This window comes from Mucor mucedo (assembly GCF_025094135.1).
Source record: "Mucor mucedo strain NRRL 3635 chromosome Unknown EV154scaffold_5, whole genome shotgun sequence".
NCBI classification, from domain to species: domain Eukaryota; kingdom Fungi; phylum Mucoromycota; class Mucoromycetes; order Mucorales; family Mucoraceae; genus Mucor; species Mucor mucedo.
Window position 1 is genome coordinate 408,144 of NW_026252289.1, and position 22,714 is coordinate 430,857.

General features: G+C 37.9%; 8 protein-coding genes across 8 annotated transcripts; 6 read left to right on the forward strand and 2 right to left on the reverse strand.

Annotated features, from left to right (window-relative positions):
* Positions 1-36: 36 nt before the first annotated feature.
* Positions 37-2,006, reverse strand: EV154DRAFT_492443 (ATP-dependent RNA helicase uap56). Its single transcript, XM_051599668.1, has 3 exons — positions 1,911-2,006; positions 1,281-1,524; positions 37-1,203 (listed from the first exon to the last, which is right to left on the reverse strand). The coding sequence occupies exons 2-3, from the start codon at positions 1,516-1,518 to the stop codon at positions 128-130; spliced, it is 1,314 nt and encodes a 437-aa protein (XP_051462896.1). The 5' UTR covers positions 1,519-1,524; positions 1,911-2,006; the 3' UTR covers positions 37-127.
* A 317-nt stretch (positions 2,007-2,323) lies between these two features.
* On the forward strand, positions 2,324-3,780 carry EV154DRAFT_492449 (uncharacterized protein). Its single transcript, XM_051599669.1, has 7 exons — positions 2,324-2,474; positions 2,537-2,685; positions 2,775-2,838; positions 2,901-3,136; positions 3,197-3,215; positions 3,287-3,535; positions 3,594-3,780. The coding sequence occupies exons 2-7, from the start codon at positions 2,545-2,547 to the stop codon at positions 3,722-3,724; spliced, it is 840 nt and encodes a 279-aa protein (XP_051462897.1). The 5' UTR covers positions 2,324-2,474; positions 2,537-2,544; the 3' UTR covers positions 3,725-3,780.
* Positions 3,695-6,326, reverse strand: EV154DRAFT_492451 (trehalase-domain-containing protein). The gene is made up of 4 exons (XM_051599670.1): positions 6,167-6,326; positions 6,029-6,098; positions 4,273-5,974; positions 3,695-4,194 (listed from the first exon to the last, which is right to left on the reverse strand). Exons 1-4 carry the CDS (start codon positions 6,272-6,274, stop codon positions 3,789-3,791), a joined length of 2,286 nt encoding a protein of 761 aa, XP_051462898.1. The 5' UTR covers positions 6,275-6,326; the 3' UTR covers positions 3,695-3,788.
* A 13-nt stretch (positions 6,327-6,339) lies between these two features.
* Positions 6,340-8,495, forward strand: EV154DRAFT_492453 (uncharacterized protein). Its single transcript, XM_051599671.1, has 8 exons — positions 6,340-6,614; positions 6,683-6,760; positions 6,820-6,879; positions 6,939-7,066; positions 7,156-7,277; positions 7,354-7,799; positions 7,853-8,042; positions 8,122-8,495. The coding sequence occupies exons 1-8, from the start codon at positions 6,522-6,524 to the stop codon at positions 8,214-8,216; spliced, it is 1,212 nt and encodes a 403-aa protein (XP_051462899.1). The 5' UTR covers positions 6,340-6,521; the 3' UTR covers positions 8,217-8,495.
* Positions 8,496-9,968: 1,473 nt separating this feature from the next.
* EV154DRAFT_492460 (ATP-NAD kinase-like domain-containing protein) lies at positions 9,969-11,577 on the forward strand. The gene has a single exon (XM_051599672.1). It carries the CDS (start codon positions 9,997-9,999, stop codon positions 11,410-11,412), a length of 1,416 nt encoding a protein of 471 aa, XP_051462900.1. The 5' UTR covers positions 9,969-9,996; the 3' UTR covers positions 11,413-11,577.
* A 113-nt stretch (positions 11,578-11,690) lies between these two features.
* EV154DRAFT_492461 (uncharacterized protein) lies at positions 11,691-14,863 on the forward strand. Its single transcript, XM_051599673.1, has 5 exons — positions 11,691-11,793; positions 11,866-12,003; positions 12,085-12,244; positions 12,307-12,683; positions 12,744-14,863. The coding sequence occupies exons 1-5, from the start codon at positions 11,713-11,715 to the stop codon at positions 14,781-14,783; spliced, it is 2,796 nt and encodes a 931-aa protein (XP_051462901.1). The 5' UTR covers positions 11,691-11,712; the 3' UTR covers positions 14,784-14,863.
* Positions 14,864-14,906: 43 nt separating this feature from the next.
* Positions 14,907-19,895, forward strand: EV154DRAFT_598430 (uncharacterized protein). The gene is made up of 2 exons (XM_051607046.1): positions 14,907-17,439; positions 17,490-19,895. Exons 1-2 carry the CDS (start codon positions 14,914-14,916, stop codon positions 19,767-19,769), a joined length of 4,806 nt encoding a protein of 1,601 aa, XP_051462902.1. The 5' UTR covers positions 14,907-14,913; the 3' UTR covers positions 19,770-19,895.
* A 1,039-nt stretch (positions 19,896-20,934) lies between these two features.
* Positions 20,935-22,686, forward strand: EV154DRAFT_492464 (delta-9 desaturase). Its single transcript, XM_051599674.1, has one exon. It carries the CDS (start codon positions 21,164-21,166, stop codon positions 22,544-22,546), a length of 1,383 nt encoding a protein of 460 aa, XP_051462903.1. The 5' UTR covers positions 20,935-21,163; the 3' UTR covers positions 22,547-22,686.
* The last annotated feature ends 28 nt before the right edge of the window (positions 22,687-22,714 follow it).

The window sequence follows — 22,714 nt, forward strand, 5'->3', positions numbered from 1 at the left end:
AAAAAAAGAAATAGAAAGAGAAAAAGAAAAAAAACGTTTTTTTTAAAAAAAAACACCATTTTTTATTATTTCGTCATTTTTGGGTGATTGAGATTGAACTATAAAGAAAAAAAAAAAGGAAAAAAATTTATGAAGTCATGTAAGTGTTGATATCAACTTCCTCAGGAAGAGGAACGATGTTGACTTCGAATCTGCTTTGAACATCGTTAAGGACTTGAGTATCCTTTTCATCAGAGACAAAGGTGATACCAAGACCTTTAGTACCGAAACGACCAGCACGACCGACTCTGTGCAAGTAAGTATCAGCACCATCGGGCATATCATAGTTGATGACGATATTGACACGTTCAATATCAATACCACGACCAAAGATATCTGTAGCGACCATAATACGCTTTTCAAAGTCCTTGAAAGATTTGTAACGCTTGATACGTTCATCTTGGCTCATTTGAGAGTGAATACAGATACTGGGGAAATTACAGTCGGAGAGAATACGGTTTAATTCATTAGCACGAGAGACAGAACGCACAAAGATACAGACTTGATTGAATTCGAGGGTATCCAAAAGATCGTTTAATTTACGGTTCTTTTCCTTTTCTTCCATCTTGATATAAAATTGTTGAAGACCATGAAGTGTTAATTTAGCTTCATCATCAACATAGATTTCCAAAGGGTTTTGCATAAACTTTTTACACACAGGACGCATCTCTTTGGCTAAAGTGGCAGAGAACATCATCACTTGCTTATGATGAGGAGTAGCACGGAAAATATCTTGAACATCACGACGCATATCTAATTGTTCTAACATTTTATCACACTCATCCAACACAAAATGCTTTACATTGGCTAACTTGAGATGCTTTTCACGAATCAAGGCAAGAACACGACCAGGTGTACCTACAAGAATATGAGGACATTTGCTCTTATCCTTGAGAATCTCTACATCTTTAGTCATGGGAACACCACCATAAAAGACTTCGGTACGAATATCAGGTAAGTATTTAGAGAAACGCGCATATTCGTTCTTGATCTGGAAAGCTAATTCACGGGTATGACAGAGGACAATCACAGAGACTTCTCCGTTGACAGGCTCAAGTTGTTGAAGGGTGGCAAGCACAAACACAGCTGTCTTACCCATACCAGACTTGGCTTGACACAAGACATCCATACCAAGGATGGATTGGGGAATACACTCTTGTTGAACTGATTTGACGCGTCATTAGATTTTAACAAATACAAAAAAAAAACACACTAGAAGCGAGAGAGAGAGGCTTTCTTACCTTCAGAGGGATGCTCGAAACCACAGTCAACAATACTTCTTAATAATTCAGGCTTCAAGAGGAAATCACGGAAACCAGTAGAATGAATACCAACGTAAGAACCCTTCTTATCTTTCTTGTCATCATCATCAGCGTTTAAGGCTTCGGCTTGTTGAGCGGCAGCGGCTTCTTGTTGGATGGTTTGTTCATCTTCCTCCTCATAATCGATGAGATCATCAGCGTGGTCGGCAGCAGACATTTTAGACTGAATGTAGATTAAGTTATTAAATTATTATAAATGATTATTTTTTTTTTTTTTGCTTCTTCAATGGAAAATCAACCAGGCCCTTCCCTCCGATTTTTAAGTTTTTTTTTTTTTCTTCTTCTTCTTTCTTCATAATCGTAACAACAACAACAACAACTTTTTTTTTTACGGTCAAAAAAAAAAAAAAAAAAAAAAAAAAAAAAAGTGAGGCTTGTTTTTGTTGTTCAAGATGAGATTTTCAAATAAATAAAAAAAAAAAAAACTTTTTTTTTTCCACTAGTTGTTATAATGACATCAAAGAGAGAGAGAGTATCGGAGAAGTTGAAAACAAGAAGAAAAAAAAGCCAAGTTGCTTTCCAAAGTAGTAGTAGTAGACTGCGACATACCTTTTGTTGTAAAGTAGTAAAGGTTTAGTGGAATAAAAAAAAAAAAAAAAACGGGGAAAGATTTTTTTTTTAGACGAACAAAGGAAAAACAAAAAGGGAATACGTAATGAGTTTTTTTTTTTTTGCCCAACCCCCTGCCACCCAATTGTTTTCGACCTAGTCACGTGACGTGTCTGACATTGAAATATAACTCAACTCTCACTTCCTAATATATCTTTTTTTTTTTCTGCTATAAATGGTGGGGTGAGGATCGTCCCATGGATGAATCCTCTTTATTCTTCCTTTTTTTCTGAAAAAAAAAAAAAAAAAAATGTCCAACAATATTGTGATTCTTGGTAAGTGAATTTATCATTGTTCAAAACTGAATTGAACTCGTCTGACACAAGCGTGTAGGTGCTGGTGTTAGTGGATTGACCACCGCTGTCAGTCTTTTGAGAGAAGGTTACAAAAATGTCACTATTGTTGCCAAGCATGTGCCTGGAGATCTCTCCTCCGAATATACCTCTCCCTGGGCCGGTGCTTCTATTCTTACCGTTGCTAAGCACGATGATCTCCGTCTCCAAGGTAATTTTTTTTTCTCTCTCTTCTTGACAAATCACTCAACAATTTCCACCCCCTTAAAATAGAAATTGACATGTATACCATGAAGGAATTCAAGCGTCTTTGTGAGGAAGTCCCTGAAGCTCATGTCATGGCATGTCCCGGTATTCAATACTGTCAAGAACCCGGTGTACCTGGTCAAGACGTTTATTGGGTTCGCAGCATTTACAAGGATGTAAGTTTCTTTTTTTTTTTTTTCCTTGTGCAAATTTAGATGATCTACCCAGAAACCTTATCTCTAAACTATAATATAAAATTTGATAGGTTAAAAAGATTTCCGACAATGAATTAGTTCCTGGTACCGCCTACGGTTATACTTTTGAGACCTGTAAGGAAAACTTTCCCCACGATATTTTACACAATTTCCTAATCTAGTTACACCCATATTAGTCACAGCCAATGTACCTTATTACTTGGCTTGGTTGGTCAAGACCATCCAAGAATTAGGTGGTCGTATCGAACGTGGTACCTTTGAAAGTATCGCTGATGCTATCGAACATTACAAGGAGGCTGATACTATTGTTAACTGTACTGGCTTGGGTTCTTACTATCTTAAGGATGTACAAGATCATACCATGTATCCCGCTCGTGGGCAAACTGTTGTTGTTCGTGCTCCCCATATCAAGGTAAGGTTACACACATAGACTTTACACATATCTTATCTAAAAAACTTTCTTTATTATTAGACTCAACACTATATCGACGGTAACCATTTTTTAAAACTCAGCATATCTTTTTCTGTAAAAATCAATTACTTATATTTTATACGTTTATAGGCAACAATCAATGGACTTATATTATTCCTAGATCTGATGGTACAGTCATTTGTGGTGGTACTTTAGATCGTGAAAATAGAAACACAGCACCCGATGATGCTATCACTGCTGATATCTTGGAACGTTGCTACAAGTTATGTCCCGAGATCACTCACGGTAAAGGTGTGTCTGCCTTTGACATTGTGTCCATCAATGTTGGTTTCCGTCCTGGACGTACCGGTGGTATCCGTTTAGAAAAGGAGACTCGTCGTAAGTATTTATAAATTATCTATCCATCATTTGTACTCATTCTTTTTTTTTATCTAAGGTCGTTCCAACGGTGACAAGGTGAAGGTGTGCCACAACTATGGTCACAGTTCTCACGGTTATCAATCTAGTTGGGGATCTAGTGCCAAGTTAGTTGAATTAGTCAAGAACGAACGTCTTTCCAAGTTGTAAAAAAAATATATATATATGTTTAATAATAATAATAATAAAAAAAAAGTTTGTCTTTCTTCTTCTTTTATAAATGAGGTGGTGCAGCATCTGCCATAGAGATACGAGTGACGGCAGCACTGATACTACCATTACGAGTAATATCGCGTGCAGCAATAGTGGATTTACGACGACGCAACATGACCATTTCTTCTTCCTCGGGAGTAAGACCCAGCATACGATGTTCACGAATCATGGCCTTTTCAAATAACAAGTCGGGTAAAGTACAAGCGCCTAAAGCACGACGCATCTGCGTAGTTAAATAACTCAATCCCACTTGATAAGAAGCGTTCATCCAACCAAATCCTTCACGAGGCACACACTTGAAATCTGTACCCACATTACCGTATTCTACCTCGACTTTATGTGATAAACTAACCACATCGAATTTTTCGGGTACAACTCCATTAAAGTCAACAAACCCTTTTGTGATCCTATTTTTTCAGACAAAAAAAAAATTAAGTTTTCCCGGTTCTTTTTAAACACGCCACATCTATAAAAAAAATACTCACGTAAATAACCAGCGGTAACTTAATCGAGCGGCTGTGTCGCGCATGCCATATTTATCTAAACCAACCCAAGTCAACATTTGATGCGGAGCCCATCCAAATGGGAAATCCCATTGACGATTGGGCCTTTCAAGTGAAGTCACGCCACGTGATTCCTCTGTACCAGACACAAGACCTCCCAACACCTCGAACTTGGAAAGTGAGTGTTTGACCATACTTTGAGCTTGTTCCTGACTAGAGCAACCTGCCCACAAGGCAAAAAAGGTAGTGACACTTTCATAGGTGGTTTGCTCCTGTTTAACAGTATCATAATCAAAATAGAGCGATTTTTCTTCGTTCCACAAGTACTTGTCAATGCGAGCACGACGTTGTTTAGCGCGCTCTAACCATTCTTCGGCATCCTGTTGCACACCGTCAAAATCCTGCATATCGTCGTCCAGATGATCCCGAATAGCATCGGCAATATCCATTTCATACTTGTACAAGAGCGAGTTAAGATCAATGGTAGCCAAGTTAGCACAGACCTTTTCAAAACGATAGGTAGTATCATGACCGGATTCTCGGACAGCACGATCATGCATAAAGTATTCATCCAAGTCAGGCTCGATTAATTCGCCTGCATTGTATTTCTCGTTAAAATCATCCACTGATAGATTGTGTTTATGAGCAAAAGGTTCAATGATGTGTACAAAATGAGAGGCCTCTGTCTCGGGAGGGATACCAGAACCATCGGGACGATATCTTGATAACATGGAGATTGGATCCAATCTAGGTTCGGACATCCAAACCTCCCAATACTCCTTGATAGCAGATTTCAATACACGTCTCAGCCATGCCTTGTTCTTCTCGGCATCATCTGGGTGAAGTTTTTCGTATACTTTAAGCGCCATATCAGTTAAAAAGGGAGGCTGAGAACGAGAGAGATAATAAGATCGATTGGCGTTCAAGATCTTGCCATAATGTTTGATTTGATAAGCGAAATTCTCCACCATACTACGGACTAATTCTAGTCGACCATCTTCTAACAGACCCAAAGAAGCAAAATAAGAATCCCAACCATACATTTCATTGAAACGACCACCGGGAACAACAAAGGGTTCTCCTACATGAGTTTCATTGCCTTGACTATCGGTTGTCTTGCGCATAGCCAACGTCAAGAGACCAGGACGATCATTGATACTCTTGACGTATTCTGCTGTAATTTTCTTGGGCAAATATTCGACTTCGAGATTCATATGTTTACGAAGTTCGCCTACTTTGGTATAGAATTCAAATGCTTCTGTATCATCACAGGGGACATAAATACGAGGGTGAACATTGGAAGACCTATTCTTTGGGTCTGGACAGATAACTTCCAAGGAGTCAGAATCGATGCAACGAGTAAGACCGTCCCAAAAGTTAAAACGAATCATGCGCGAGAGTCTATCAACGGGGTTTTCATTGAGACGAGCTTCATCCAAGACAATATGTTTTCTGCCATAATCATGCGCTAATGCGAGTTCCTGTAATAGATTCGAAAGCATGTAAGTGCCTCGGATATCAATCTTTCGATAGCCACCTGAATCTGCAGTACCCAGCGACATGGTCTTGGGTCCCAAATCGTTAATCGTAATTTGAAAATCACCGTCCGTATCTTCTTGTTCCAAAATCTTGCGTTGTGTTTCTTCAACGTCAATCAAAAATCGACGTGCTTTATTCTTGTCGTCTACAGCCTTATTAACATCCGATGCCACCTCTTCTTTTAAAAACTAAAACTTACCGTGAGAAGCTCGACGTCGGTGCGTTCCTTCAAGTCCACCTCCACTAGGGGTGTTTTCGAGATGACTTTTCTATTAAAAAAGTCCAAGTGTCAGTATTCTGTTTTTTTTTTTCACTTGTTACAACTAGAAATAACTACCGTGTAAGTTCTTGTTCGTTGTCTAGCATTTTCACCCGTTGTATAATATGTCGATGCAGGAGCATGGACATCAATATTTGGGTCGTTTTCAAAAGTGGGTGTTGTCATGAGTCTTTTTTATTTTTTAAAAAAAAAGTAAAGAAAAGAAAAAGAAAAAAGGTGTTTGTATATATAAAAAAAAAAATCCGGTTCTATATAAAGGGTGCGTCATGAGCAACAACACACACACACTATTTAGTTCGTAAAAGCGGCGATTTTTTGACATCTTTGAAGGACCGCATTTAGCATTGATAACATTTTTTTTTTCTTTAACTTTGTTACGTGGCTTATTTCTGTTTTGTCAGAAAAAAAAAAGATGGATGCTATATGGAAAGACTTGTCGGATTGGCAAAAGGACATTAACAAAAAGGATGAAGCACTTTTAAGAAATAAACCTGTCCATAATAAAGTAAGTAACCTTTGGCCCTTCACCCCTCAGAATGATAACAAACCCCCTCTTTTTTTTATTTTATTTAGACTTTACCAGCAATACGTCAAACAACAGAACTTGTATTGGATAATTTAAAACCTGTTGGTTTAGACTCCTTGAAAAAGGTACATTGAACTTCTATCCTGTTAACTCTTGTTAACTTTTTTTTTTTTTTGACATTTAGTCAGCACCTGTGAAAAGCACCAGCAATAATAAGGTTACAGCTGAAGCGGAAAAGGCAAAGGTAAAGCATCATACAGACACTGTAGAGAACGGTTCACTGACAACATGAATGATTAATAGGGAAACGAATACTTTGGAAAGAAGGATTTTAAAAATGCCATTGTGTATTATGGAAAGGCAATTGATTTGGATCCAACCGTACCTGTCTATTTTGTGAACCGTGCCATGGCCTATCTCAAACTCAACAAGTAAGATATGCGCATGCACACACACACACACACACACAGACACACACACACACAAGATGAGAGTGACTCTAATTGTTTAATCTGTGTAGGTTTTTGGAAGCAGAAAAGGATTGTACGAGAGGTATTCAATTGGCACCAAGAAATGTAAAGGCTTTTTGGCGACGTGGTATTGCATTAAGGGAACTCGGTCGATTCAATGAAGCTAAAAGAGGTTTAGTGTCCTTTTTTTAAAAAAAAAAAATGAAAAGTCCCGAGAACTCATCTTATTTTATATCGATGGAACACAGATTTTGAAATGGGGTTAGCCATTGAACCTAATAATAAGTCTATTCTGGACGAATTAAAGAATTTACCCAAGATAAATCAACAAACCGGAAAAGAAAAACGCCGCTTATCCATCAACGTCATTGATGCTTCTTATTCGGAACCCAAATTAGTAGATCAAGTTCCATCTGTGCTTAATACAAAACCCGTAAACAAATCCGTAAAGTCTGCACCCATTCAGAAATCAAAAATTGCAGAATTACCATCCAAGATTATCCACACGCCTTCTGCACCTACACAACCTACACAACCTGCACCCGCACCAGCATCACTAGCACCGCCAGTATTGATGCAGGTACCAACAAAAATTACATCACCATTGAAATGTCCTCGTACCAACTTTGAGTTTGAAAGGGATTGGAAGACCTACAAGAGTAGAGGCGATGATATTTTATACCAGTACTTGCAGGTAATTACTCTTTATTCTCTTTCGTACACGACTCCAACTAATCACTCTCTTAGTGCATCCCACCATCATCTTATGCTACCTTGTTTAAAACGTCGCTGGAATCGGATCAGTTTGAAAAAATGGTTGACCTCATGGTTGCACAAAATATGCCTCCAAAAGACGCTTTTGACGTCTTGGAAGGTTTATCTCTAGTGAAACGTATAGACATGTTGGTCATGTTCTTGAGCAAGCACCATCAACAAGGTAAACATCATACAAAAAAAACCTAAAAAAAAATCTCATTTTATTTAACACGCTTCCTTTCACTCTTTTTATGTAACAGCTATTAGTGGGTTGTTTGAGACAATCAAGGCTAATAACTCTGTTCCCACGGATAAATTGACAAAAGTTGCCAAGGTGTACGGTGTACGCATCTAAGTAATAAATACATGTGAAAACCTTAATATTAATATTCTGCATGTTCTTTACAAATGTTAAACCGGATGAGTCACCGAAAAGAGCAGAGAGTACACCATGGTCTATATTAGCAGCCATTTTGTTTATCGTCTTGTTTTTTCTAAAAAGATCTGAATCAATCTAGAAAAAAAAACACTCGTACACAGATCTCCTCCTTTATCGACTTTACAATCAAGATTGACCGTCATGCATGTAAACAATGACGAGCCTGTAATCGATCAAGCAGTTATATAATGGGGCAAACTTATAATAAATCATGATATTTATGAGAATGATGATTCAGTCGGTTTATATGTAGTACATTTGAGTGATTTTCGCATAATCAGTGCTTAAAAGGAAGGGCCCGATACCGTGGCTAATAAGACAAGAAGATCATGCACATAATCAAAATGCAGCAATTAAAAAGTATTTTAGCCCTCAATACATGGATACAGAACGAATCGAAGATAACTTTACAGAAAGAAAGACATGAGTTTCACTCTTTTGATAGCATATACGCTCTGCTAAAATATCTTTGCAGGATACAATAACCAGAAAATGGGGTCCGAAACTTATCAAATTCATCCGCTAAACGATGTAAAGACGAACAACTGTGCTTATCATTTGTCAAAATCTCAAACGATGATGAATTTTGAGCAATATCACCCTTGGGAATAACTTCCTTTTTTCTTATCTTTTTGCAATAAGAAAACAATTCTATTTTCCAATCAAATTTAGACCGTTGGGATACTCTAAGAATATGAAAACATAAGAAAGCATGGACAGTATACTCGATTTGTTTACTGAATCTAGACAAAACAATATAATTGAATACAAATAATCAAGTGATGAATTATGTAAAATTGCAATTGTTCTAAATTCATACATAACTAGCAAATACGAATAAGGGATACCCAATTTTCCCTAGGGACAGCCAGGGTGCGTGTAGTCGTAATATAGGATTGGACGCATATGATAATCATAGATGCGTGTAATCTAGCTTACTTTTAATATCTTGTTTGGACTTGAACCTAGTATTCCTGCTCAAGGCTAATATTAAATAATCACAAGGGCGAAAGAGCAACCATTGAGTTTACCGAAGAACTAACTTAAGCGTTATCTCTGATCGAATACTTTTCGTTCCAAGTTTTAAAAACATCCCCGATCTTACTTTGGGGCTACGTGCACTCTGGCTGTTTGTAAGAACTATATTGATTGAAATAACACGGTAGATTATAGCCGACACATAAAATTGTTATTTTTGCTGACTTTAAACAAAGGGGCTACATGTAAAGCATACTTCTTACACAATTTACATATCTAAATACTAAATTGTACCATCTACTAACGGAGAAAAAATTACTCATATCAAATATGTACGTTAAATAGCTTTTTGTTGGCCGGAATTTTTGCCCATATTTATAACCTTCAACATATAAGTAACCGTCTTATGCACGGACCCGTAGCTATTTTATTTATACTTTCACAGTGATTAAACAATATTTACCGCTCTCCGAGGTTACTAGCTGCGCATATATACAGTAAACATGACTACGCCGATTCCCTCTTTTGATAAAGTGTACGGGTAGACGTTTACCGAAGAATAGCGTAATGAGCCCATACTTAAACTAAATTGCGCAGGACAGATGATCCCGTAATATTGAATGCCCGGCTCGTGTGGCACAGATACTTATTCTCTTATCGGGTCTTCTTTGCTTTTTGTCCTTTTTTAATTTTTATTTTATTTTTGGTCAAATAAAAGATGGTATACTCAACACCAGCTAAAAATAATATAACAAATGAAGGTGTACAATTACTCGTTGATAATAGTCAGCTGATGGTAGAGCACAAGAATAGTAGCACAGCTGCAACAAAAGAGATATTTGACCTCGAGTTTATCTATGGCATTGAATATGACGATGAAATATTATCCGTCCATCTGATTGAAAAAGAAAAGGAGGATACCAAAGTCATAGGGGAAGCACAAAAGACATTAACTAATATTCGGCCACAAGATGTAAAATGGCATTTGCGCACTCTACAATTTATATCAGTGACGGGCGATGATAAGCAATCATTATCCGAATTTGCTATTCAATTCCAGCAGGAGGCGTTGCCGCACCGAGATGAATTACCTAAAACTAGAGTCATTGTTGTTTTGAACCCCACATCAGGTCTCCAGCTTGCTACAAACTATTGGAAAACCGTTGTACAACCCATGCTCGTCATGGGTGGCTTTAGCGAGTCAAATATCACGAAAATTATTACTGAATCTGACGGTAAGACGCGTGCTTTGGTTCAGGGTGTTGCTCAAGAGTTAACCGATCATGCCATCATCATTAGTATGGGAGGTGATGGCACACTTCATGAAATTGTGAATGGTCTTTTGGATGCGTCCCCTCATTGTCGTATTCGTCTAGGTGTTATACCAGTAGGTTCCGGAAACGCTTTCGCATTAGGTCTGAACATTGATAACGTTGAGCAAGCAACATTAAGGATTATTCAAGGGAAAAAAGAAGAACCGTTTTACATGATGGATGTCAAATTAGGCCATAGTCATGCCACAGCCAATTGGCAAGAAAATATCGAATATGATGAAACTAAACAACCAACCCGGTTACTCGTTGTTATGAGCTGGGGATTTCATGCACAGATCGTGTCCAAGTCAAGATATCTACGATATTTTATGGGCAATAAACGGTTCTCTTTAGTGGCCATGTTCTTATTGAAATTCTTGCAACAATATCCTGGAGAGCTAGTTTTAAAGAACGCAATGAAATATAATGCGGAACTAGAAAGATTTATTGACATGGAGCAAGATGTCGTATTGAATGATGAATTTACTTATTTCATCGCCAGCAAGCAGCATTCATTAGAAAAAGGGTTTAAAATTGCACCTTTTTCCTCGCCTTTAAAGAAAGAAATGGACGTTGTGCTATTAAGAAGAGTGGATGCAGAAACATTAACAACAGCAAGTATGGGGGCTTTTCAAGGTGGGATCCACGTGAACTCCGAGCCAGTCGAATATTATAAAACTACTGATTTATTATTACGCGTGAAACATAAAGCTGAGCTATGTTTAGATGGAGAAATCCATGATCTGCCAGCTAAGGGAGTGGTCCATCTCAAGGTGATTGGTTCTTCATCGACAGAATCGAATTTTACTGTATTTGTGTAACTGCGTTGTTTTATTCTTTTTTCCAAAACCACCCACGTTTTTACATCATTTTTATTAAAAAATAAAGGACTCGTTGTAAATTATCTATTTTTGGCAAGTGTCACTTGGGATTTTATCACAACACTTTTTTGATAGATTGTTTGGATGGTGGTGTGCTTTTTTACCTACATTAAAACTAAGAATTATATTGTTGTAAAATGTATATAAAAAATATAAATAACTTTTTTTTTCCAATTAATTTATTTTTTCTTCTTTTTCCTCTTTCTTTTTCTTGAAATCTTTCATTTACAAATAAAGAAAATGGACAAAGTAAACTCTTCTCCTCTGCAAACGCCACGTGTCGAATTAAGCATTTATGATAATGGCATAAATAATCTGATTGTAAACAAATAAAGATAAACCATTATTGCCGATTTAGCCTTATTAACTTATACATCCTAATTTAATTGATAGAATAAGCACCCTCATGATGACAGCAGTAGCAGTAGTGATGATGACGAGGTCAATTTTAAAAAGGCTAATGACGAAGTAATGACAGAAGATGACACAGATATTGAAGAAGAAGAACTTTTCTTGGGATTGACACACGAGGTACACAAAACATCATATCGTCTTTAATGACTAATTATACTAGATCTTATTGTTTATATTAATTTGACAACATAACAATAGGCCAATGACGTACCAAATTTACTCAAACAGAATAAAGAAAAAAACAAGGATGCAGGCAGTAATTATGAATTTAATGCCTATATCTGTTCGCATCATGATGATACCTCTTACCACCCAACTTCTTCCATGTTTGAAGACAAGGACAATAGCAATAAGAATGGTAATGAAACTTGTCATACTTGACTTTCTAAACTCCACTTATAATTTTTTTATTTTCGATAGGGTTATATAACGGTGGCGATGCAAAATCTTTCTTGTCTCCTCGATTTTCAACATCTGAAGAAGTTTTTTTACACGATAACAGTACGATTTATGAAAGAGCTTCTTTCAATCGACGTCCTTCACAATTACAACACGAAATGAATACATTAAACGCTCTAGGCCCACCTTCCCATGTTTTAAAAGCTCGTAGATTATCTAAAACCCCAATGAATTCATCCTCTTCCACCCCAATTACACCTGTAAAATCACTCTCTTCTACATCTGGTAGAGATAAACGCAAGCCCTCTATTGTAGACAACTATTCAAAAGACTTTGGTAATAATAGTGCCGTTAGTCCTAGATTCATGGCCTTAAGGAAACTCAGCGAAGTAACTACGGTATGTTCCATAAAGAGTAATATTAATATATTCTTATTCATTTTTCATTCCCCAACTCAGTTACCTTCACATTCTATATCGTCTTCGGCTGTACCACCTGTACCACAAATACCCTCTTTGTACAACGCACCAACCGGTGATCATGCTACTGCTAGAGACACTCATCAGAAAAGCGTATCCAGTAATAGCAACAACGAAAACGAAAATAGAGTCCTTTCTCGTATTGACGACATCATTGAGACCCAATTGCAATTTCATTTGGGACAGGTTGTTTGGAGAGCATCAGAAAGTCATCTTGAGGCACGTAGATTTTGGGAAGAACAAAAGAAAGAGATGTTTGGATTTGCTTCCACTTTAGTAGATCGTATGGAAAGCCATGTAGATATGTCCAGAAGAATGACATTAAGTTCGTTGGACCCAGCATCACAAGCATCCTCATCAGAAGAAACAGACTTGGAGATCCTCCGAAAAGAATTACACATGTATCGATCAAAAGCACAACGACAAACGTTTGACATAGAAGTGCTGAAGACAAGAAATGCTGAATTAGAGAAGCAACATGAAATCGATACTATTTCAATGGCAAAACAATGGGAAGATAAGGCTGCAACCTTAAAAAAATTAAACCAATTAGAGTTACAACAAAAAAGTCAACAGCAGATGCGTAGTAGTACCAAGAAAGAGGTGCAAGTGTTCAACCTGGAAACTGAAAATAGGCAGCTAAAGAATCAAATCAAACAGATGAAGCAGGTGAATAGACAGCTGCTGGAAGACGTTTCCTCTTTTGAATCAAGCTTGAAGGGCCGCGAAAGCGAAATATCTAAGACAAAGCAGCAATTATCTGAGGCTGAGTTAAAAGTCTTGAGTTACAAGCAGAAAATGGTAGCCACTGAAAGCTCGACAACCACTGCAACGGGTGTTTTGGACTGTAGCGAAGATTTTGGTAAAAAAGTATCCAAGGATAAGAAATCCGAAAATTGGGCTGATATTATGGAGTCTGAAGATGAAGCAAAGAAGAGTGCTGAAGAATGGGCAACACGATACAGAGAGTTACAAAAAAATTACTTTGATATTTGCATGAAGTTGGAGACGTCGAAAAAAGAAGGAATCTCTGTGGAAGATGAAAAGAGGATTTTCGAGTTGGGACAATCTATCCTTAAAAAAGATGAAGAAATTCGTCATTTAAAACAAGCTGAGAATGTTAGCCGAATTCAAATGGATTACATGCAATTAGAACTGAACAAATATCAAAGATCTGCCTCACCATTGTCTAACGATATTGAAGCTCTCACTGCTAAACAAAAGAGAGCATCCTTGTATCGCTCAAAACGCAAGACTCAGCATAGAAAATCAACAGGCTCCATGATGAATAGAAATATTTCTTCTTCTCCCCAACCTCCCCACACACCTCAGCCAACTTTGCCTTCTCTCCCACCCCAGCCTAATCAAACTTCTCAAACTCCTCTACCTAATCAACCCACTCAACCCATTCAATCCACTCAACCCAATCAACCCAATCAATCCACTCAGCCCACTCAATCAACTCAACCCGCTCAGTCCACTCAACCCGCTCAGTCACCCAAACCTGCTCAGTCACCCAAACCTGCTCAGTCACCCAAACCTGCTCAGTCACCCAAACCTGCTCAATCACCCAAACCTGATCAGTTAACCAAGCCAATTCAGCCGCCCAAATCTGCTCAATTGCCCAAAGCTGTACAATCACCCAAACCTGCTCAATCAACCAAATCCGATCAGTCGCCTAAGCCATCACAAGCAGTCAAGCCCACCCAAGCATCCAAACCTAATCAATCGCCCAAAGCTAATCAATTATCTAAACCTGTTCAAGCAGCCAAATCATCTCAAGCCAGATCATCACAATCGTTAAAGCCAACGCAGGCACCCAAGGCGTCAACGTCAGCACCAGCGAGTGAACCTGACTATGTTACTGAGGATGGGTATTTGACCTTTACTACCGAAATCAATGGACAATTATCCAAGTATTCAATTAAACTTCCCAAGGGATATGAACAACCAGCAAAGAATAAGCGAGAATCAACCAAGAATAAATTAAATCCAAATGCTGTTACGTGGAAATCATAAAACATATATACCATTACTTTAATACCCTTACACTAGTATAATAGATTAGATATAAAAATTCCATTTTAGAGAATCTTATATGACAAATTAATAAATCATTCCTTTTTCCAGTTTTTTTTTTTTTTTTGACATGTCAAATTTTGTTAATGGAAGGGATGCTTCCATCGCTATTGCACAATTACTCAACGAACGCGTGTTTGTGTATTCATCCGCACATAGCCCAACATTCATACAGACGAACATTTATGACCAGCCAACAACGACCAGTCAACTAGATCCTTTGCAAGATCCCTTGTCTCATGTTATTCAGGCCATTTCGAGAAATCAGCTTACAAGTGCAATGCTTTCCACTCGCTCGTTATTATACGCAATACCACAATTTTACAAGCTGGCGTCTGAAAACTCAAGCGTTGTTGTTCATGTTCCAGCTGAGAACGTGGAACAATCTTCATTTGCTGATTTTACACAAGTCATGGCAGTTAGAGAAAGTGGTTTAGCTCTCCTATGTTCTTCCACTGTGCAAGAGGCTCACGACTTATCTCTGATAGCCCACTTAGTCTCACTATTGACCCAGACGCCATTTTTGCATTTTTTTGACAGCAAGCGCATATCAAATGAATTAAATTCAATTCAATTGCTTGATAACAAAACGCTACTTTCATTGGTACCTGAGGATCTTATTAAGCAGTATTGGAATAGTAGGCCAGTACCTTTGCCACAGACCGCTTATCTAAAATACAATTACAAACAAGAGAATTCAAATGATAATATGCAATTATATAATACCGTCAAAGATGTTATGGATCAATTTGGTCGTATTACTGCAAGGTCATACTATCCTTTCGAATACACTGGTGATGCTGAAGCTGATGTTGTTATCGTAGCTATGGGTGCTGGTGCTACCGTTGTTGAAGAAACGTTGAAATCTACTAATAAATACCCGCACAAGATGGGCATTATCAAAGTTCGTTTATACCGACCTTGGTATAGCAAACACTTCCTAAAAGTTTTACCTGATACTGTTCAACGTATCGCGGTCCTTGAACCCACCAATGATTCAACTTGGAATCCCCTTTTTCTAGACATTGCATCCACTCTTCAAACCGTCGAAAAGAACCATGTCGATATTTTCAGTGGACAGTATGGTGTCAACGACCAGGATTTTTCTCAAGAAATGGTCCATGCTGTCTACAATGGCTTAGTCTCAAATAGCTTAAATCGGCAATTTACGGTCGCTGATTTACCTACGATGTATATCGATGTCGTACCAGTGTCTTTGTCTAAACAAATCATATTTATTGGGACTCCCTCTCTTGCTATATCATTTGCCAAAAACACAAAGGAAAATTCTCAAGCTTATACTTTAGATGAAGCCCCAATTACACACGTCCGGTTAGCTGCTAATTCCAGCATACTGTCGCCATTTTTGATCAAGTTTGCTGATGCGGTAATCATAGATGTTCTCCCCTCCCAACACAGTCAGCATATTCTTGATGCTGTCACTTCTCTAAAACATGGTGGATGTCTTATTATAGCCTCTGACTTAAAATCCTCTCTGCCTTCTGCTATCAAAAAAGTTGCCTACGGCAAACAATGCAATATTGGTTATATTAATGATATACAAGTCACCTTCAAGAAGGCAATTTCTTTCCAAGAAATTTTAGATAAATCTATATGGAATTCTTTGCCAGATTTATGCGGTCATGATATCCCAGCAACTCCCAATGCATCAATAGCAACAATAGAAAAATCAAAAGAAAACTTACCTGTCGAAACTCCATATTTAAAAATGCTCGATCAAATCTTTGGATCCCGACTAAAAATATATAACGCTTATCAGGCTGCTTCTATCTGGTCTCCCAGTAGTTGTAATGCCTCCGCGCCTGAATTTGGGTATGGTCGCTTTATCAATCATATGCAAGAACGTCGTCGACTGGTGGATATTGTTATTGAACTGATCCGGAATTCATCAATTTCCGGCAATGAACAGCGAATTCTTTCACAATGGTTACTGTCAGTAATCTCGCCTCAACCTTCGTCGAAAATAATCAATGAAGCTGCTGATAAGGCTGTGTGTGTTTTAAAAACTTTACCTTCTATCTCAGACAAAATTGGTTACCTATACGATACCTCTAACTGGCTAATCGGTTCAGATAATTGGGCTTATGACCTGGGTCAATCAGGACTTCACCATGTCATGACCAGCGGTGAAAATATAAATATCTTGATTGTGGATACTACCCCTTACGCAAACCAGGTTGAACGCGAACAAAGAAAAAAGGATATCGGTCTTTATGCTATGAATTTCGGTACTGTTTATGTTGCCTCTGTAGCTGTATACTACTCATATACTGGTGTTCTACAAGCTATGATGGAAGCTGACAGCTTTAAAGGGCCGTCAATTGTCCTTGCATTTTTGCCTCAACTAACGACTGAACCTAATACCCTTGCCACGCTCAAGGAAACTAAAATAAGTGTCGATAATGGGACTTGGCCACTTTACCGCTGGAATCCCGATTTAGAAGAAATGTTTACTTTAGACTCTTCTCGTATCAAAAAAGATCTTGAATCCTTTTTGTCTCGTGAGAATCATTTGACACAGCTGGTTTCAAATCAACCTGATATATCGAACATTCTTGTCAGCTCTTTGGAAAGTGTAAGTGTAAATATATTAGTTTATAAAAAGAGATGCTAAAAACTACATAGGATTTCGGTAAACGACATGCTGAAATAAAACGTAAGGCCCGTGAAGATTATACCCGCCTGTTGTCTGGGCTAGGATCCAGCGCTGGTACTCCCCTTACAGTGCTTTTCGGATCAGATAATGGTAATGGTGAAAGTATTGCTAAAAAAATAGCTACTAGAGCCAAGTGGAGAGGTCTTCCGGTGAAGCTTATGGCGATGGATGATTACAGTGATATAACAGAACTTGCCAATGAAACCAATCTTGTTATAATTTGTTCGACGGCTGGCCAAGGAGAAATGCCGTACAATGCTCGTGAATTTTGGAAAAGCTTAAACAAATTGATCGTTGGAGATATTAATTTATCCCAGGTCAATATTGGTATTTTCGGCTTAGGCGATAGTCATTATTGGCCTCGTCAAGAGGATGCTCAATTTTATAACCGGCCGGCAAAACTATTGGATGCAAAGTTTGAGGTGTTGGGCGCCTCAAGATTAATACATACTGGCTTAGCTGACGACCAAGATACTGATGGTTATCAAACTGGTTTGGCATTATGGCTACCGGAGCTCTGGAAATCACTTGGTATAAAAGATACTGGCATTGATGAAGAACCTGTTTATACTGATGATCAAATGAAGATCGACTCTAATTTCCTTCGTGGCAATATATCTCAAGATATGGTTGATAATACTACTGGCACAGTCTCCGAAATAAGTCAAAAGCTACTAAAATTTCATGGTGCTTATGTTCAAGATGATCGTGATTTACGTGAAGAACGAAAGTCTTTAGGCCTTGAAAAGGCTTACAGTTTCTTAATTCGGGTTCGTACACCAGGCGGTGTATCGACCCCAAAACAATGGCTTGCATTAGATCGTCTTGCAGATCGATTTGGCAACAAAACATTGAAAATAACAACACGTCAAGCCTACCAGCTACATGGTGTACTCAAGAAAAATTTACGGTCGTCTATCCGTGCTATCAACAAATCTTTACTATCTACACTTGCTGCTTGTGGCGATGTAAATAGAAACATTATGTGCACGTCTGTTACCGAAATTCCTGAAGTTCGTGAGCAAGTTCAGTCTTTAGTTTTGGAGCTTGTTGATCTATTGGCCCCGAAGACAAGTGCATATCATGAAATTTGGCTTGACAATAGTATGGTTGCTGGTCATGCAGTTCAAGACTTTGAACCAATTTATGGGCCCTCGTATTTACCTCGCAAGTTTAAAATTGTTATTGCTGTACCCCCTAATAATGATGTTGATGTATATGCCCATGATCTTGGTTATGTTGCTATTGTAGACCCTAATTCCAACCAAGTCATCGGTTACAATGTTTTGGTTGGTGGAGGTATGGGAATGACCCACGGCAACAAGAAAACGTATCCTCGGTCTGCCTCATTGATTGGGTATATATCCGCTAAAGCGGTCATTGAAGTCACCAAAGCTGTCGTCCTCATACAGCGTGATCATGGTGATCGTGTCAATCGTAAGCATGCACGATTCAAGTACACAGTTGATAATCTTGGTATAGACTGCATCAAGAAACTTATTGAAGAACATAGTGGTGTAAGACTTGAAGAGGCGAAACCTTTTTCTTTTGATGATAATATTGATCGTTATGGTTGGACAAAAGGGTCGGGAGGCACTTGGAATTTTGGTATGTTCATAGAAAACGGCCGTGTAAAAGATACTCCGGATTTTCTATGCAAGACTGGACTGCGGGAGTTGGCTAAATTTCATAAAGGTGAATTCAGGTTGACATCTAATCAGCATTTAGTTGTATGCAATATTTCGGAGACGGATTTGGAAAGAACTAAAGCGCATTTAACAAAATATAAACTCGATAATCTCTCTTTTACCGGCATTCGAAAAACATCTTCAGCATGTGTTGCTCTTCCTACTTGTGGTTTGGCAATGGCTGAATCAGAGCGATATTTGCCTAGGTTAATCACTTTACTGGAGGAAATCATGGAAGAGTCTGGTATCCGTGATGACTCGATAGTGATTCGTATGACTGGTTGTCCTAACGGATGTTCTCGTCCCTACTTGGCCGAATTGGCTTTTGTCGGAAAGGCTCCCGAAACTTACAACATGTACTTAGGTGGTAGCCCTAAAGGCGAACGACTTAATAAGCTCTATTTGGAAAATTTGAAGGAAAAAGATATTTTGAATGTTATGAGGCCAATGATAAAAAGATATGCATTAGAAAGAAGCGATAGTGAACCGTTTGGTGATTGGGTGATAAGAGCTGGTTATGTCAAGAGGACTGTAACTGGTAAAGATTTCCATGATAGCTAATATAAATTATATGCGAAATTATTTTTAAAAGTCGTAATAAAGATTTAACGTGAAGAAGTCACCTCTAAAGTACTGCTTCCTTACTTAGTTTGGGAAGAGTGCTAAGGACAGCATGGACATAATGATAAAAATAATTATCTTTGTGATTTAAGATGTTTATATTTTCATGCATAAATTGGGAAAACCAATGCACTGATCGAAATAGCCCTGTATTCAGAGTTCTCTAAATTTTATAACAAGAATTTATGTAATGGCTTTGTTCTTTCTCCAGCTTGTTAAATCTAAGTCTACTATTCAATCATGGTACAAATACGGCCTCAATTAAATCGGCATATGATGGACTACAAAAATCTAGTTTTTAATAAGAAAAGAATAGTGTACAAATGATCTACATGTCCATTTGCGTTAAACCAAATCACGGACCTTGATTTTTTTTGACAAGAAATTAATATCGGCCCACTTTATAAAATATAAAATATTGGGGTCAAATCTAAATTTTACAAGCCCATTTTTTATGTAAACCTAAAAACTAGAGCACGGATCCTAACTTTTGACATAGCTAGTAACTTTACACTTCTACACAAGAAAACATATACAATTTCTCTGATTTTTGGTTTTATCCCCCGGCTCTATACCTCTAAAAACTTGTTTGAAACTTGACAAATGTTTGAAGCTCAATTCATCATGCCATGGATACTACTTTATTCCAACACATCTAAATTCTGTTAATTTTTTCTATAAATGTTAAAGGTCTCATGCCGCATTGTAAACTCGATGGTTTACAAAAAAGTCTTAAAGGCCCTTCGAGAACCGCACATGTTATAAATTGTACGGCGTAGTAACAGGTACAGTTGCGCAAAAAAGTCTGGAGTAAGTACAAATACCCCCAAGTATAGAAGGACTATTACTTGAATTGTCATTGCGGATGAAACCTTACCACGCATGAAAAAATCTACTAAAAAATCACACCACACTTCTTAAAATTAAACCCATTTTTGATCCAAAAAAAGGGGAAAATAAATAAATGTTCAATGATAACACTCTAATGAGATCCCACTCCTTCGATTTGTGTATGTCATTATTGATGAAGAATTGTATATCAATCTGGCTTCAAGTAACGTACTTGGATAGTCCTTTTCAGTCTGCTCGTAATCAAGTTGGATGAAAGTGAGTAGTTTTTTTAAAATCCCCTTTAAAAAAATAAAAGAATTTCATTGGCTGCTTTCCCCCAAATCGTCCTCCCCCAGGCCCAACAAATTTGAAATCACGAAGTGCTTTGTCCAAGACTTTCTCGTTTGGAAATGCAAAAAAAAAACCTTTAAATAGGCGGCCATAAATATCGAATTATACTTTTTGAACTTACTTTACTTGCACTCTAATAGACATCCCTTTAAATGTCTACAACTACTACAATGACATCTCCCGTAAAGGTGGATAAGTACCCTCCTTACGCTTACACGCCAACAGAGGATCGTCAGCTTCCTTTAGCCAACCCTGCTATGCCTCCACTGTTTGATGAACCGACTACCCTTCAAAATTTTGTCAGTCACGTAAACTGGTTCCAAAGTATCCTGTTGTTCTCTACGCCTATCTTGGGTGCCTACTTGGCTTCGCAAACCGAGTTACAAACTAAAACACTCTATTGGTCCCTTATATATTATTTGATAACTGGTTTGGGTATTACTGCAGGTTATCACCGTTACTGGGCACACAAATCCTATGATGCTACGAGTATTACTCGTGTTGGTCTTGCTTTGGCTGGTTCAGGTGCTTTCCAAGGTTCTATTCATTGGTGGTCTCGTGGTCATCGTGCCCATCATCGCTGGACTGATTCTGATAAAGATCCTTACGCAGCTACCCGTGGATTTTTTTTCTCACATATTGGATGGATGCTGATTAACAGGCCGAGTAACAGAATCGGATATGCAGATACTGCCGACTTAAAGAAAGATCCTCTTGTTCGTTTCCAACATAAGCACTATATTTATTTTGCTGTCTTTATGACCTTTATTTTTCCAATGCTGGTTGCCGGTATTTTCTGGGGAGATTGGAAGGGTGGTTTTGTTTACTCCGGTCTTTGTCGTCTTGTGTGCATCCATCATGCTACCTTTTGTGTAAACAGTCTCGCACATTATATTGGAGAAACTTCTTTTGACGATTACCATACTCCTAAAGATTCTTGGATCACCGCAATCGTTACCTGTGGAGAAGGTTACCATAACTTCCATCATGAATTCCCTCAAGATTACCGCAATGCTATTCTCTGGCACCAATACGACCCTACTAAATGGCTTATCAAGGGATTGAGTCTTATAGGTCAAACTTACAACTTGAAAACCTTCTCTGCCAACGAAATTCAAAAGGGACAAGCTCAAATGATGGAGAAAAGGGTCGATGAACTTAAAAGAAACCTCAAATTCGGTGTTCCTATTTTCGATTTACCAGTCTATACTATGGAAGAATTCAAGTCAATGGTAAATACAAAGGACAAGAAATGGATTCTTATGGACGGAATTATGTACGATGTTGAAAACTTCGATCATCCTGGCGGAGCGAAATATCTTTTTGCCGGTATCGGTAAAGATATGACAAAATCTTTTAATGGTGGTATCTATAACCATTCCAATGGTGCTCGAAACTTGCTTTCTAGTATGCGTGTTGGTGTCCTTAAAGACTCTATTGATCTTGGTCGCAACTATTCTAAGACTGAGACCTCCAATGAAAAATGTGTTGAATATGACAATTCTCTTGAACCGGAAAAAAGAAAGATATTGTAAAAAAAAACTTCATTATACAACACACTTCATTATTATTTCATTTTAGCATTATAACCTAACCTTATTATCATATTAATCACAAAGCTCTTTTTTTTGTGACCTTCTACATAACCTTAAATAAACTTACTCTTAAAAAAGAATTATTTTTATTTTGGTGTTACTTGTCAA